The 15,352-nt window shown below is 36.7% G+C and overlaps 3 protein-coding genes and 1 non-coding gene across 4 annotated transcripts; 1 reads left to right on the top strand and 3 right to left on the bottom strand.

Annotated features, from left to right (window-relative positions):
* The first annotated feature begins 4,809 nt into the window (after positions 1-4,809).
* On the top strand, positions 4,810-4,881 carry TRNAK-UUU. Its single transcript has one exon. It is a non-coding gene; the product is annotated as a tRNA-Lys (tRNA).
* Positions 4,882-5,699: 818 nt separating this feature from the next.
* On the bottom strand, positions 5,700-6,837 carry LOC106331803 (peptidyl-prolyl cis-trans isomerase Pin1-like). Its single transcript, XM_013770216.1, has 2 exons — positions 6,553-6,837; positions 5,700-6,050 (listed from the first exon to the last, which is right to left on the bottom strand). Exons 1-2 carry the CDS (start codon positions 6,785-6,787, stop codon positions 5,926-5,928), a joined length of 360 nt encoding a protein of 119 aa, XP_013625670.1. The 5' UTR covers positions 6,788-6,837; the 3' UTR covers positions 5,700-5,925.
* A 3,555-nt stretch (positions 6,838-10,392) lies between these two features.
* On the bottom strand, positions 10,393-11,498 carry LOC106328445 (60S ribosomal protein L8-1). The gene is made up of 2 exons (XM_013766888.1): positions 11,028-11,498; positions 10,393-10,951 (listed from the first exon to the last, which is right to left on the bottom strand). Exons 1-2 carry the CDS (start codon positions 11,465-11,467, stop codon positions 10,615-10,617), a joined length of 777 nt encoding a protein of 258 aa, XP_013622342.1. The 5' UTR covers positions 11,468-11,498; the 3' UTR covers positions 10,393-10,614.
* A 1,950-nt stretch (positions 11,499-13,448) lies between these two features.
* On the bottom strand, positions 13,449-14,267 carry LOC106333113 (auxin-induced protein 15A-like). The gene has a single exon (XM_013771594.1). The coding sequence runs from the start codon at positions 14,223-14,225 to the stop codon at positions 13,899-13,901; it is 327 nt and encodes a 108-aa protein (XP_013627048.1). The 5' UTR covers positions 14,226-14,267; the 3' UTR covers positions 13,449-13,898.
* Positions 14,268-15,352: the final 1,085 nt, after the last annotated feature.

Below are 15,352 nucleotides of genomic sequence, written 5' to 3'. Positions count from 1 at the left end.
ATTTGATATTAGTTTAAAAATGTTCATAAAATGTTGCATTATAATTAACGTAAACAAAAATGTTCATAAAACGATTTGATAGATGTCGAACTTATTTTGTTGATTTTTACAAAAGAGTTAATATTCTGCCTGTCATAAATTCCCGTTTTTTTTTTCAAATCGGATTGTAATCATATAGTATAATGTATATGACCAATGGCATTTGGTTGTAATTATTCTAGTTCACAAAGGTTTTTTTTTTAAAGTTAGTGAGAGTGCATGAGGTGATGACACATAGGAAATGACACTCATGTGTTTATTTGACACATACGATTTGACACATGAGGCCAAGGTTTATTTCTATGAATGTTCCTCCTTTAATAAGAAAGGGATGTGTTTACAAAAGCTACCCATATAAGAGATTCATACTCATTTCTCTTTCTCTAGTCATCTCTTATGTTAGTAGCTATCATAATACAATCATCATACAAAGGATATATCTCTTGGTTTCATATAGAACATGCAAAAGGATTGTTTTCTGCATACTCCATGATCACTGAGTATCATAAATATCAAACTCTGTCAATGATCTATTTATATGTTGAGGAAAGGCCTCAAAATGTAGCTTCCAAATAATGATTTCCAGATCAACACATTGCATGTTAACCTCCACAATGGGATCAACGGATCTGCAGATACCGCTACATGTCGAGTCGAACGCAGTTACACATATGTTCCCTGCTTGTGCTTTTCATTCACAATCTGCAATTCTCCCAAGAACCAGAATCAATGTTAAATGAGGTAAAAGCTTTAGAGTCACAACAGACTTTGTATAGCCAAGCTCAATAAAAAGCACCCAACGTAACATCCCCACTTGCCTATTTGTGAAGAAAATGACTTGATCATTATATAGTAACACCGGAAAGTTAGATTGAGAATGAGGTATGAATGCAAAGTAGACAAAACAGTTAAAATCTTACTGATTATGGAAAATATAAGAAATCAATTCTCTAGAAAAGGCGTATAATTGTCCAATAGCGTGACAGAGGTACTTGTTCATGTTCTCACCAAACTTCCAATTCTAAATGTATATATAAATCTATTAGAGTTATTCCCAGTGCTCTGTTGCGATATTTGTTAGCTAAAATAATCCATCCAACATAATAGGAAAAAGAAACCAACGAAATCGTAAAGCTAACCATCAGCTGAGATGCTTTTGCTGTCCTGACACATTGCAAGCTTAGTGATTTCACTGTCAAAAGCAACAAACTCAGCAGTCATACACATCCAAGACATTTATTTACAAATGGTTCCTATCACAGAAAAAACATATTATTATATTATGGATGATAAATTTGATGCATAAATACAGTTTATAATTTTTTTCAACTGAACATTTGTGCCTACTGAATTACCTTACAACACCCATTGCATTGTGATTTTGGCATGTTAAAGTTGAGAATCAACATTGGAGCTTGCGTTAGCATTTGGAACATGAAATATAGCACCATCAATTTCAAGTGTTAATTACATTGACAATAGCTGTGCAAAAGAACTCTGCTAGTAAGGTAATCGTGATTAGTAATTCTTTACATATTAGTCTCGTGCAACTTCAAAACGATAGACACTTACAATCGACGGCTCTCAAAGATGGACCGCAAACCATCTAATGATATGCTTATCTCGTCGTATAAGTAATTCATGTCACTTCCCTCCCACGGGTAACGTTGCTGGTGCAGATCAATTCCCTCCACCTCTTCCTCGTCATTAGGATGCTCTGCAATATACCCTCTGTAAGGTTCAAATTTATGTCGCTAGAATTATCAAAAAAAGAAATATAAAGTACCCTCGAAATCTTCTGGAGCATCGACATTTTCTTATTCAATGATCTTCATTCAACCTAACAACCATCAAAATAAAAAGAATGAGGCACATAATCTTCAAAATCCAAGTTTAATGAATGGAAAAAAAAACCCAGGAAGACAGAAAATGTCAAACACTCAGAAGATAGAAAATGTCAAACACTTCTTCTTCTTTTACTTCTTGGCTCCCGTAAATGAACTGTCAAAGCCATCATTATTTTAGGAAAAAAAGATTAAACAAACCAACTGATGAAAAGAAACAAATATGTTTCACAGCACATAAACTCTTCTTGAACAATCAGGCAACGTATAGTATGTCTCCCGTGTGACTCAGCTGAGTCCTCGATGGCATCCTGAACGACAAATGTCTTCTTCTTCTTCTTGGTTAGATCAAAGGGTGCAAGTTAAGGATGACCAAAGAAAATTAAAACCACACAATCATGATTTATCAGACAAAATAAAAGAACCGATGATGAATTTATTAAAGATGGGGAGATGTAGAGACTAAAGAAGATAAACTGATTCATGGAACTCAAAGAGTCAATCTGTGTTTCTTAGATGAGTCATGAACCGATGATTAAAAATTGAAAGCCCTAAACTTCCATTGAAGAGAACGCTTACAAACCAAAGAGGTCTATTGGACTTTTTTTTTAACGAAGCCCATTTCAAAACATGAGTTATAAAGTATTTATTAAATCATTCGATAAAAAGAATTAAGTGTGGGTCCCACAGAGAAAACCGAAGAAGCAAAGGTTTCCGACCTTTATAAATATATATTAGTTTCGGCCATCAATGTACAAAGTACGTATTCTTTAGTTTAGAGGTATAAATGTTGGTGTTTATGACTCAATAACCTGGGTTCGAGCCACAGGCTTGACACTTTTTCACATTTTTTAAAAGTGGGACCCACTTAACTGCTGATGTGGTGGCTCAATAGATTGTATCGGCTAATCCTATTAGTATATGAAAAATATACGTAACGTAACATAATTGATTAATTACTACGCTGTCTAATTCTTAAGATTTTTTTTTTTTTGATAAACCATGTCGGCTGATCCGGTCGGCCCCGGGAGGAACGCACTTAGTGCTACAGAGTGGACTGGCTACCATACTGTCTGACCCAAGTTTAGAATACCTTCCGACTAATACCAGGGGGTGAACCGATTATCTGTTACGATCCACTATGTAAATCACTTGAGTCAAATCCCAAACCCAAACTGGCCAAATAATGATACTTTAGTTCCCAGAGAAAATCGAATACATGACTGATGTGGATACACACCAAATCCGAAAAAATTGCCACTAGGCTACCACCACTTAATTTAATTCTTCAGATTAACTATAGAAATAATCAAATCGTCTATTACCAGATTATCGTGTTAACTGTTTGAACTGAATCCCATGTCAAAACTGGCTAAATATCAGTAACTTTGTTCGCAGCAAAAATGAAAAATAGATTTATGATGTGTCCTAAATTACTCTGTACTACTATACTACCACTGTTTGTTTGTCTTACTTTGTACTATAAGTATACACTTCTAAACTTTTTTCTGTTCATATATGAATAATTTTTGTTCTTTGTTCACATCGGGAATTTACTATATAGCGGGGATTTCCAACGGGGAAAATACTAGAGACCAATTTTTATAAGGAAAATATTGGAGTTTTAAAATATTAAGGGGGAATGTATGTCGCCGAAGAAAACATTCCCCTCTGTATGAGGGTTGATTTGGAATAATTAACACTTTTTAATCGAGCTAATGATTTTTTGTCTCCTTTTGTAACCCTCAAAGGCTACGTTTTGTTTGACTGTAGATTTTTTTTTGCGTATTGAAAATATATACATTCTCACAAGTGAGAGCTACGAAATGTTGGGGATATTACCCTAACTTTGAACAAAAAAAAAATTACCCTAACTAATGAAGAAAATCCTAGTACATATATTTATCAGAAGGGAGTTACCGTACAATTGGGTTGTCCAGTTTGTTACTTAAAAACATAAAATAAAATAAAAATTATTTGATTTTAATTTTTATAAGAATGTTATATTAAAATGCATAGAACATAGTACATACTATAAGTTTTCAGTCATAATGTAGGCATAGACCGATAAATCGAGAATTAAAAACCGAACCTAAAAAACTTAATTCGAAACCGAACCAATGTTCACAAATATCTAAATGCCTTCTATATCCATGGAACCAAAAAAAACTGAAACCAAACCTGAACCGAACTGAGAACCGAATGAGTATCCGAATATCCAAAACATAAATTATATGCCTAAAATATTATTTATACTTAGTTATGTTTAAAAATTATAAAATATACTTAAATACTATTTTATAAAGAAAAATACTCAAAAAATCGGATAACCCAAATATTTTATCTGAAATATTTAAAATTAACATAATTATCCAAAAACCCGAACTACCCAAATATTTTTTATCCGAAATATATAAATTTATCAGAATTATTCAACTTTTTATTCAAAAAATCTAATCACTTACTCAAATTATCTGCAATTTTCTAAAAAATCAGAACCAAACTGAAACTGAATCGGACCCAAAATTTATTGGATAGTACTTGGTTCCTAATATTGTATCTAAACTAGACTGAAAACAAAAAAAAACTAAAATGTAATCAAAATTTATAAATAACCGAACAGTTCTATATTTTATAACCGAAAACCAAAAAGTGAACTGAACCAAACTGAAAACTGAACTCCGATGCTTACGTATGAGTTGCAAAAGATTAATTTTAAATAGAAATTTAGAGGGAACAAACTGATTAAGCAACGAAAGAAAAAAAAAAGTAGATTACCCATAACTCTCATTTTCTGCATTCAAACATAAAGTAGTTTCAAATGCAATATGAAAAGATGAATCCAAGTATTAAAATGGTTCCATGTGGAAGTAACGTGAGAGGTGTTCTAAGTCATTATGTTTGTCATAATACATGTAACACAGTTGCCGTCTTAGCTCAGTGGTAGAGCGCGTGACTTTTAATCCCGTGGCCGTGGTTTCGATCACCACAGACGGCGGACATGTTTCTTTTTTTCATTTCTGGCGATGCGAAGTCTCAGTTTTCAAGTTGTTCTTGACTTGTAAATGTTGGATATCTTAAAAAGTGAAGCAAGTAAAAAGGATTCAAAATGGTTCAACTTGGGATAGAATCAAAATGATGGTTAATCTAACTATCTAAGTCATAGTATAGAAGAAGCAGAGAAGTGAGATCAGAGCACACAGGAAGAGACGCGGTTACAAACACAGTCCGACAGTGAATTTGAAACACGTACACTGATGTAAAACATGTATAGAGACGATGCAGAATATATTGGACGCTAAAGAATAGGAACACGAAATCTTTTCATACAAGGCCAGCATAGCAGCTAGCAAAGCGTTGACCCCCCCAACTTCAACGCTGTACTTGACTCCAACTTTTTTTTTATTATACAGCAATGGGTGATAAATCATTTAAAACAAGTTTTCCTGCACATTAACAAAACTACAACTAGTTTCAGTACTAAGCACCAGTTTTGCTTCTTGATATTACTAGTGTATTATTAGTGTGTTAACTCAAATTTACCATGAAATGTGAATTGCTGTGTTTAAAGACTCACCTTGGAAGCTATATTTGCGACGGCTAGACTAACTTCTCCTTCGTTATGGAGCCAGCAATCTAGTACCTATTTGAACAAAAGAAAACAGAACATAGCAGTGACTTGTTTCTATTGCTTAGACTTTAGGCGTGAATCAGAATGGAGTTGGGGTTAATGTATATTTTTAACAGTATTCAAAGAAAGCAGGCTTGAGATGTTTCACACAGAAATATAATACAAGTGGCAGTCAGCAAGAGGGATGTGTTATTATGAAGTTATAAAGAAGAAATTGAGATACAATATCTTGTTTTATTATTACTATATGTTTTGCTTGTATCAAATCCATGCAGAATTTAAACCACAATAGCAAAGCTTTATCTTATTATTATTCTTCTATCTTCTTTAACTTTGGTCAAGAAGACAAGGAAAATAAAAAACTGGTCACTTCTGATACATGATCGGCTTTGGAGGAGAGGAGATGAGGGATCAAGCTGTTCTCTTTATGATATGGACTCCACTGTCTGTATCCACAATATCACTTATATCACCAACCCTGAGTGCGTATGTTGCTTCCTCAAACGGTTTCTGCATTTGGCCTCGCCCAAACGGACCTGGACACACAATCAACATCCAACCCTTTCACCATAAGAATTCATCAAGAAATAAACTTTAGAGAGGTGTTGATCTACGCAGACACTAGTAAGCACCAAATCAAGATTTCAAATTGTCAGTGATCATGATCTAAGTAATAACATCAGTGAGATTTATGAACACCGAATACAGATGATTCAAAGAAGAATTATATCATCTGTAAGATTTACGAGCACCAATTCTAGATTGATCAAGAACAAAAACTTCATATTCTAAAACACTAGTGATGATCCAGTAGTGATATTCATGAGTGCCAATAATACATTCAATGTTATTTAGTTTGTGAGCACAATAGAGCAATTTCACTATACAGAGATCCAGTAGAACCCAATTTCAAAAAAAAAAAAAATTTTAATCGCCTGTTTGAGACTATCCTAATTAAAACTACAATCATCTTAGACCTACAATCACTCGCTGTATCTTCACTACACAGTTGAAATCGCATAGAAGAGAACAACAAACCTAGATCGCCGCCGCGTTTGGCGGAGCTACAGTCGGAAACGCGAGTGGCCACATCCTCGAAGTTAGCTTTGCCACAGACGATGTCTTCGCGGATCGATCTAAGCTGTTCGACGGCTGCTTCTCTGGTAGTAGCCATTATGATCTTTCCTTCGGGATCCTTCCACGACGCCTTCCTACGAGATCCTTGGTGCTTGATCAGAATGTGCGACGCCTTAACTTGGTCTCTCGACGCCATCTTCTTCCCGGTGATTGTGCTTGTTGTTAAACTGTGCGGCTCTCTTTTCTTTTAGAAGCATCTTTTATATGACAAACACAAAAAAGGTAATTCGGTTCGATTCGGTTTAGTTCTGATTGGTTTGATTCGGTTTAAATTTTGTGTTTATAGAAGTTTGTGCAATTTAATCCACTTAGACCGGTAATACCTCAAGCCTGTTAGTTGTCTTCATGAACTTTTGTTTTCAATGGAAGAAGGCTCCCATTTTTCGATCCAAGCTCTCAAATTAACAGATTCTTGTTCTCTTTTTTTTTTGTTCTTAGCAAGAAAACGCAGAGTTTGCATTATAAATTCGATATATCTGATCCTTCTCTGTGGACATAGATCCCTGGGATTCAATTAACACCACCTCACAGGTGTCTTCTTCATCTTCTGGATTTGCAAAATTCCCTAAGTTCAACGTATTTTGTTTGGTTGGAGAGGATAGATGCGTTACTAAAATTAAGGAGGCTATTTCATAAAACGTCCCACATCGGCAAGCTAAAGAAAGTTGGTCATAAGATTGACACTATAAGAAGGAAGCCAAGCCTCGCTTCCAGATCATACCTTTCTCGGCCTTTTGGCTAAGATCAAGTGTAGTATCTGTTCTTATCAGTTTAATATCTGATACGTGGTCCATCGGATCACATGATATTAACTTTATTTTTTAAGGGAAGAAACCCGTCAAAATAGCTTGCTATTTGGGTTTCTAAGAGTCGCCCATGCGTTGCAGTATTGCATGGGATTAGGCTTAACCCGCCAATTCAATAGTTCTACTCTTACTCGGATGTCTACGCCTATGTATTGAAAGGTTTTGCTAATGAACGATTTTAATATAAGTAGAACAAATTAAATTCAGAACAAAACTATTGGACATAATTTCATAAATCGTCGATGTAAATAGGCATGTCTCATTAAGTAGCTCCACTCCTTTGATTTTATCTCTGCGATTATTTCCATCCTATAAATCTAGGATATAGATATAGCTTACATGAATGCTCCAAAGCTGTATATATGTATCGGTCTTTGTATTCGAAATAAAACCAGAGTTCTCCCAGAAAGTGTAGCCTGTTTTTCATTACCAGCCATTGTAAGAAGGAGAACTTAGGAGTTGCATAGCAAACCAAGGGTTATTGGATACACTGATCTGATTTGGTTCCAATTGTCTTTTGAGGAGAATTTGTCCTTTGCATTTGTGTCCATGCTTTTTCTAAGTGAAATGTCTGGTTCTCCTTGCAATGCTCTGCTTTTCACCCTTTTGATCTCATCCTCTATCTCAGTTAGTACCGCAACTCTATGTCGTCGTCGACGATGCCGCTCAGAAACCTCAGCCACAGTCTTTGCATCACCAATTCCCAAATCAACCATATCACCCAAAAGTTTTATAAGGCAGGCCATATTTCGACCAAGAGTCGTACCAGCAGGACATTCCTCTGCCCCTTCTCATCTCTACCCGATTGTCTTCTACTCAATTTCTTATAAGTTAGATAGGTAAACGAGTGTTGGTGTTGATTTGAGTAGTAACGCATGCCTGTTATATACCTCAAGTCGTATAAACTATAGACAGCTTCTTTTGAATAGCAAATGGAAAGAAAAAAAAATTTAACGGTTGAGATAAGTAGCAGATGGTACAGGTAAAATGTCTTCCATTGTGTTCTTATTTTCAACTAAACAAGATTCATCGAGAAGAGATAAGAAAATGAAATGCTTAGGTATAATCAAAATTTGTGAAATGAATATTTGAAAATTCATAATGTAAGGCTTTTTAATCAATAGAAAGACAGGAGATTCTATACTGACAAGAGAAAATTATAACAAAATCTTTTTGAGATTACACAAGGTCAAAAGGAAATTGCAACAATGCTCCAATGGAAGAAACAATTATAACTTGTGAAACCTACTTGGCATTGGAGGCGGAAGTAGCAGCCTGACAACGGAGGATACAGGGGTTATACTGTTTATTTTGCAACAGGTCTCTTTGATCTCAAACTATACCTGCAACTCTGAAACTGCTTTGATGTATGAATCTTGACACAAGCGGGAAATGTTGGATTTTGTTCCAAATATACATTTAGATGTTAGTATGATGATTGCTATGAGAGGTACATTGTTACACCTCTAAACATATAACTTGAAGAAAAAATTAGCTTGTGTTGTGACTGCTTAATTCTGAGAAAATGTCTTATTGATGCATGAGAATAACGTGAAAATGGTGTAGTCAAGGGATTCTAATGGAATACAAGAATATAACAAAATCTTTAGAGATTTCACAATTTCAAAATGAAACGCATCAAAATTAACTCCGAGAAAACAAACAAACAAACCGTAGACTGCCACACCACGAGCCATAAGGCCATGAGTTTTAAAACTAAAATGGCTATTCCTACAATCCCACATCGGTAAAGCGAAGACGTTTGTCCTAAGGTAGGCATTATAAAAAGGCAGCCGGCCCTTATATGCAAATCATACCTTTCTCGGCCTTTTGGCTAAGATCAAATGTAGTATCTGTTCTTATCAGTTTAATATCTGATATGTTGGTCATTGGCCCACACGATATTAACTTTATTTTTTAAGGGCAGAAGTCCGTCAAGATAGCTTGCTATTTGGATTTACACGAGTCGCCCATGCGCTGCACTAATGCATGGGCGTGGCTCAACCCGCCAACTCACTAGTCTAACTCTTACGCGTAACTCACTAGTCCAATTCTTAAGCAGAAGTCCTTCCCCATATTGAAATGAAAGTCCTTGCAAATTATCATCCGTGCAAATAGGCATGTCGTTAAGTAGCTCTCCTCCTTTGATCTTATCTGTGTGATTATCTCCCTCCTAAGATATAGAGATAGGTCATCATCAACTTCCTCAATGGGCTTACATGAACGTACCAGTCTATGTATTCGAAATAAAACCAGAGTTCTCAAGACTTAAAGGAAAACAAAATTATATTCATTTAGTGTATTTGGATATGAGAGAATCCATATGGTTGATCTTCTTAGCGTACAAATTTGGTATGGGACATGAACGTGAGAGCTCCCTATCAGACATTTACTTTATTGGTACTTGTCTGTCATGCATCGATCTGATGTCTCCCTACGATCTAATCACAGATTGATGGAAGAGATGAATTTTTGTGTAAGACACAATTACACCAGATGTGTCTTCCTGGTTTTCCCTAGATCGTCTCCCCACCCCTATGTTATTATCACATTCACATATGTCAGACACACTCATGCAAAACACTCCATTTTCAGGAGATTCTACATGTGTCCTTGATGCAAACACTGGTCAGAATATGCTACCACACAAGTTTAGATAATCCAGTTATCAAATCAATATTCTACTCGTCTCCTTGATGGAAATCTCAGCTTCTCACGTTGTAATAGAGAAAACAGAAAGGTAATTATCAGACAGATCAAACTATAATAGGGAGGGGATGGATTTTGCTGACATACTTAATAACTGTGGGATACATATTCTTGAACATGAACGGTCTTGATTGTATACGTGTCTTTTAGTTTCTGTGTTATCTTTGCTTTTGTAATGTGGATATATATTGGTCCATGGTTTCAATTTCAATCAGCACAAGATCTATAGCATGAAAGCTCCAAAGCTGTGCATATCGATTATTGTCATGACTGTTGTGTAATCAGGATAACAAAACCTCACATGGGCAAACAGTAGCAACTTAGGTTTGCTTTTCTTGAGAAGTGTACTCACAAGATTATAACAAATACGAGATTTCAGAACACAAGGAGGGTTCACAAGGAAACACAGCAACAAACTCAGACAAAACAAATATATATCTTATGAAACCTAATCAGCCTTGGCGGCAGAAGCAGCAGCTTGACCTCTGAGACGACCAGTCCTCCTAGCAGCAATAAGCCCAACCTTCTGCCCTGGTGGTGCATCACGCCTAACCGTACTGGCGTGACCAATGTGCTGATGGTTACCTCCTCCGTGAGGATGCTCCACTGGATTCATAGCCACACCACGAACCTTAGGCCACGAGTTTCTCTTCACACGGTACTTGTGGTACGCGTTTCCCGCCTTGAGCATCGGCTTCTCCGTTCTTCCACCACCAGCGACCTGACCAATCATGGCCCTGCATCCACTCGGAACAATCTTCTTCGAACCAGATGGCAACTTGATCCTATCAACGAATATGTCCAAAAATCAATCAAGAAACCGACAGATCTAAACAGTTATGTCCAAATCAAGAAACAAACCTAGTAGTGTCGTTGTCAGGGTTGTGCGAAATCACGATGGCGTAATCGCCAGAAGCTCTAGCGAGCACACCACGGTCACCGACATGATGCTCGACGTTACAGACAACAGCTCCTTCAGGGATAGCTCTAAGCGGGAGAACATTTCCGACAACGAGCGTCGCTTTCTTACCGCAGTACAAGAACTGTCCGGTGTACATGCCTTCGGCGGCGACGAAGAGCTCCTTCTGCTTCTTGTAACGGAAAGGATGACGGAAGGCGACGCGAGCAAGCGGCGCTCCACGGCCGGGATCGTGGATGATCTCCGTCACGACGCCCTTGAGGTATCCATTTCTCTCGCCGTAGTCGAGGCTGCGGAACTTGGCGGGGCCTTTACGGTGGTGAGTGTGGGATTTGAAGACGGAACCTGCTCCCTTACGTTGAGCTCTGATGACACGACCCATTGTGGATGATGCTTGACGGCGAAGATTACAATCAGGTTTATATTGTGCAACCTGAAGTCGTTTAAGCCCTAAAGGGCTTTAAGTACTAAAGCCCATTAAACCCATCCAAAAGCCTGTTATTACCATTTCTTAGACCGGTTTAAGCTAACACTTTAGAAATCCTTTTAACCATCTCGAATGTATTTTGCTAATTTCACCTTTAAAATAGAAAAACTCTATAATAGAAGTGAGATATGCTCCAATGTAATTAGAATAAATGTAAAAACATTGCTGGAAGTTCGCCCTAATAGAACTCTCTCTGGCCCACTTCCCTAGGAGAGCCGCCTCCATGAATCTCCTCCGCAGCTTCCGTTCGCTTGCTCAGCCTTCTTCCCCTTGAGTCAGTTACTCCCTTCCATGGCACCGGTGCTCTCTTTTCCTTCGTTGTGTCTCCGCTCTCCGGCGCGTCTCCGCTCTCCGGCGCGTCTCCGTCCTCCGGCGCATTTCCGTCCTCCACTCGATCCACCGCCGCGTTTGTCTCCTCTCATGCCGCTTGAAACTCTCTTTTCGCTGCAACCACCGGAACCAACGGGTCCTCCCGACGCATTCACAGATCTTGTGTTTCTTGTACTTTCTGACACACCTTTCACCCTGTTTCATAAACAGCGTCCTCAAATGCCAGATCGGGAATCCCCTTTTCTCTCTTTTCGCTGCAACCACCGGAACCAACGGGTCCTCCCGACGCATTCACAGATCTTGTGTTTCTTGTACTTTCTGACACACCTTTCACCCTGTTTCATAAACAACGTCTTCAAATGCCAGATCGGGAATCCCCTTTTCTGATTCCGGCGTCTTTGACCAGGGATGGTGTTGTCCCTTTTGTGACCACTGATTACACAAAGTTTTTCTCTAAGGATTTGTATCCTGCAGTATGCAGTGTGTTCCCTATGCTCTCATTCACTTTGGTTCGTCTCTACTCTTCAATCTCAGTGTGTTCTCATGTAGATTGGTATGAGATGATTGTTGTCTGGGAGTCACCGAATATATGGTTTATGGTCTTAAACTGTAATGTTCCAGTGACCTTTGGTTTATTTGGTTCTGATCTTGTGTCAGTTCGTGGCTTTCCTGTAGCCTTGGTGCGAATAATGAACAAAAACATCTAGTAGACATATATTTGTCATGATACTAATAGTCGGCAATATGAAAATTATACCGTAATCGACACAAACATTTATATGTTCTCATTTAAGCTAATGAAGTTTTTTTGTGCAACCTTATATTCAATCTTCAAATCCACACCGTCCTATATAAGGTTGCACAAAAAAACTTCATTAGCTTAAATGAGAACGTATAAATGTTTGTGGCGATTACGGTATAAATTTTCATATTGCCGACTATCAGTATCATGACAAATATATGTCTACTAGATGTTTTTGTTCATTATTCGTATAAATTTTCAATATTACCTACTAACTTGCTAAATGCATGTGTAACTTATAATATATAACCACAAAATTAACCGATGTTATTAACATTTCTTTGACATTTAATAACATAAATAACATGTAAAAAAACTTGATATTCATCTTTTTGAAACACAATATATAACAAATTCAAAATGCAAATACAACAAAAGCAAATGATATGCTAATTAGTGTTTTATCTGATCAATACAATAGTTTGTAAAATAACATTACAAAAAATATTTATTGCTCTGACAAGAATATATGTTTCATTCAGAAATTTCAGAGTGTATATAAATTTAGGCTAGCCGGGACAGAATAGCCTAGTGGTAAAACACTAGAGTGAACTGGATCCCAAGGCACACGGGTTCGACTCCTCCGGGATTCCAGAGAGCGCCCAGTGACAAAAAAAAAAAAAAATATATATATATATATATATATATATATAAATTTAGGCTACTTCCGCAAATGATGGTCCTTATAAAAAAAAAAACTTCGGCAAATGATGGTAAAGTGGAAATGTGACTAAAGCTGGAATATATGAAAGTGAGAATTCAATAAATAGTGTTCAATGTCTGAGAAATTTACTATAAAGCACACTTTATATCCAGTACAAACTCATAAATTTAACATTTACTATGAAAAAGGAGAGTTAATTATCGCTACTCTTCTCATGATCACTCGTCAACATGTCACGTTGGCCGTTAACGTAGGGGAAAAAGTATCCCAGCCCACCCACTACAAAACATTATAAGAAAAAGAAACTAGAAACTGTAATTTTAGGAAAAGGAAAAAAAAAGAGTTGATACACGAAGCTTGTAACCCCCTTCGTCTTTGTTTCTTGTTTTTTGGATTTACCCTCCACTTCAAATTCGAATTTCTTTATGATATAGAGATATCCTCTTCTAACCATCACAAAAAATAATCAATCATCTTGTAACTACTATAAGTCATCCTTCTTTGATTCTTGAGTCCCCGCGCGATTGAATTTATCTGAACATAGAGATTAGAGACCTGAAGAACACTTCATCACAGGGTATGATTACACCCATATTATGGTCAAAACCATACTCTTCCTCGGCTAGTCGGAGTAACGTTTGAAACTCGGAATGTTCGAGCCACGAGATGGGAATGATGTACCGACTTCGGTTTGGTCCAACGTAAACCGGAAAATGACCTTTCGGCACGTCTTGAGGAAGACCATCTTCTTGTTTATAGTAGCAACCGGTGACGTTCTTATTCTTCCCTAAGCTCGACGAGCATCTCTTTAAGATTTGCTTGATCGATGCTGCTTGAGATGACTTCTTTATCGCCATTATTTTACTTTAAAACTTTTTTTCCTTCAGAAATTTGGGTTTTGTTTGAAGAATGTTATGGATGTTAGAGATACGTGTGGAGAAGGATTTATATGGAGTATGAACAGTTTGGAATGCTAATAAATTAATATAGAAAATTATATATATATACACGGTATGTTTTTATAATTTGGTGAGTATAACTATATAATGATTGTGTTAAAAAAAACTATATAATGATTAAATGGGTTTGACCAAATGATGACTATACTGTCCGTGTATTATTAAATGTAGGTTAAAACATTTACATTTACATGTAAATATAGTCATATAGATATATATGGTATTAGAATAAATGCACAAGACTATACTTTTCTAATTTGTTAATTCACTTATTGATCATAATTAGGTTGACTATTTATGCGTTGAAAAATCTTGTGAGTAGATTATGTATAAATTCAACGTAATTAAAAAGATGTTATAAAATTAATGGAAAAATCTATCTTTATTCATAACATAGAGGTTATTTATATAGGAGATTACACCGTCATAGATAAATGGAAAGATTACAAATCACAATCTCTTGGTTATGAGTCATCCACAATCTGGTTCATAACACTCCTCCTTGAATGCCATAACCATTTAGAGCTTGTAATGTGCTTTAATGTTGCCTCATTAAAACCTTACAAGGAAAACCCAATTGAGACAAAACCATGGTGAAGGAAAAAGAGTACAACACACATTCCTCCCCCTGATTTGGACAATACTGAAGGTCCCTTGGACCTCTCCAATTTTCTGCAATCCGTGGATGATGAAGATCTGGGGCAGAATATGCTTCGTCCTCGAACATGATAGTTGGTTCTTCTTTACCATCGGCCATGCCACAATCTAATCGAACATATTGAGTCATCGACCTCAAATACACACACAGGAAATCTTGGATGATGTTGCTGTGATATGCGTGTACCACCATGTGTAAAACATAACCTATCTAAAAACAAATCAACAAAACCAAATAACCTCTCTTTGGGCTGGTTAGTATAAAATAAACCAAAATCAAAGGCTTCTTCATCGTCCTTCTTATGGACCAATCAGATCAGTGTCTAAAACAAGACTTATGCATCGTCCATCTCAGGACTAAATTGACT

This window comes from Brassica oleracea, chromosome C3 (genome assembly GCF_000695525.1).
Source record: "Brassica oleracea var. oleracea cultivar TO1000 chromosome C3, BOL, whole genome shotgun sequence".
NCBI classification, from domain to species: Eukaryota; Viridiplantae; Streptophyta; class Magnoliopsida; order Brassicales; family Brassicaceae; genus Brassica; species Brassica oleracea.
The sequence above is the reverse complement of the archived record's forward strand: the minus strand, read 5'-3'. Positions and strand labels throughout refer to the sequence as shown.

Coding starts and splice junctions, on each gene's coding strand:
- LOC106331803 (XM_013770216.1), bottom strand. CDS start 6,787: ATGGCGTCGAGAGACCAAGTTAAGGCGTCGCACATTCTGATCAAGCAC. Junction 6,051..6,552: donor CAAACGCGGCGGCGATCTAG/GTTTGTTGTTCT, acceptor TTGTGTGTCCAG/GTCCGTTTGGGCGAGGCCAA.
- LOC106328445 (XM_013766888.1), bottom strand. CDS start 11,467: ATGGGTCGTGTCATCAGAGCTCAACGTAAGGGAGCAGGTTCCGTCTTC. Junction 10,952..11,027: donor CCTGACAACGACACTACTAG/GTTTGTTTCTTG, acceptor ATTCGTTGATAG/GATCAAGTTGCCATCTGGTT.
- LOC106333113 (XM_013771594.1), bottom strand. CDS start 14,225: ATGGCGATAAAGAAGTCATCTCAAGCAGCATCGATCAAGCAAATCTTA.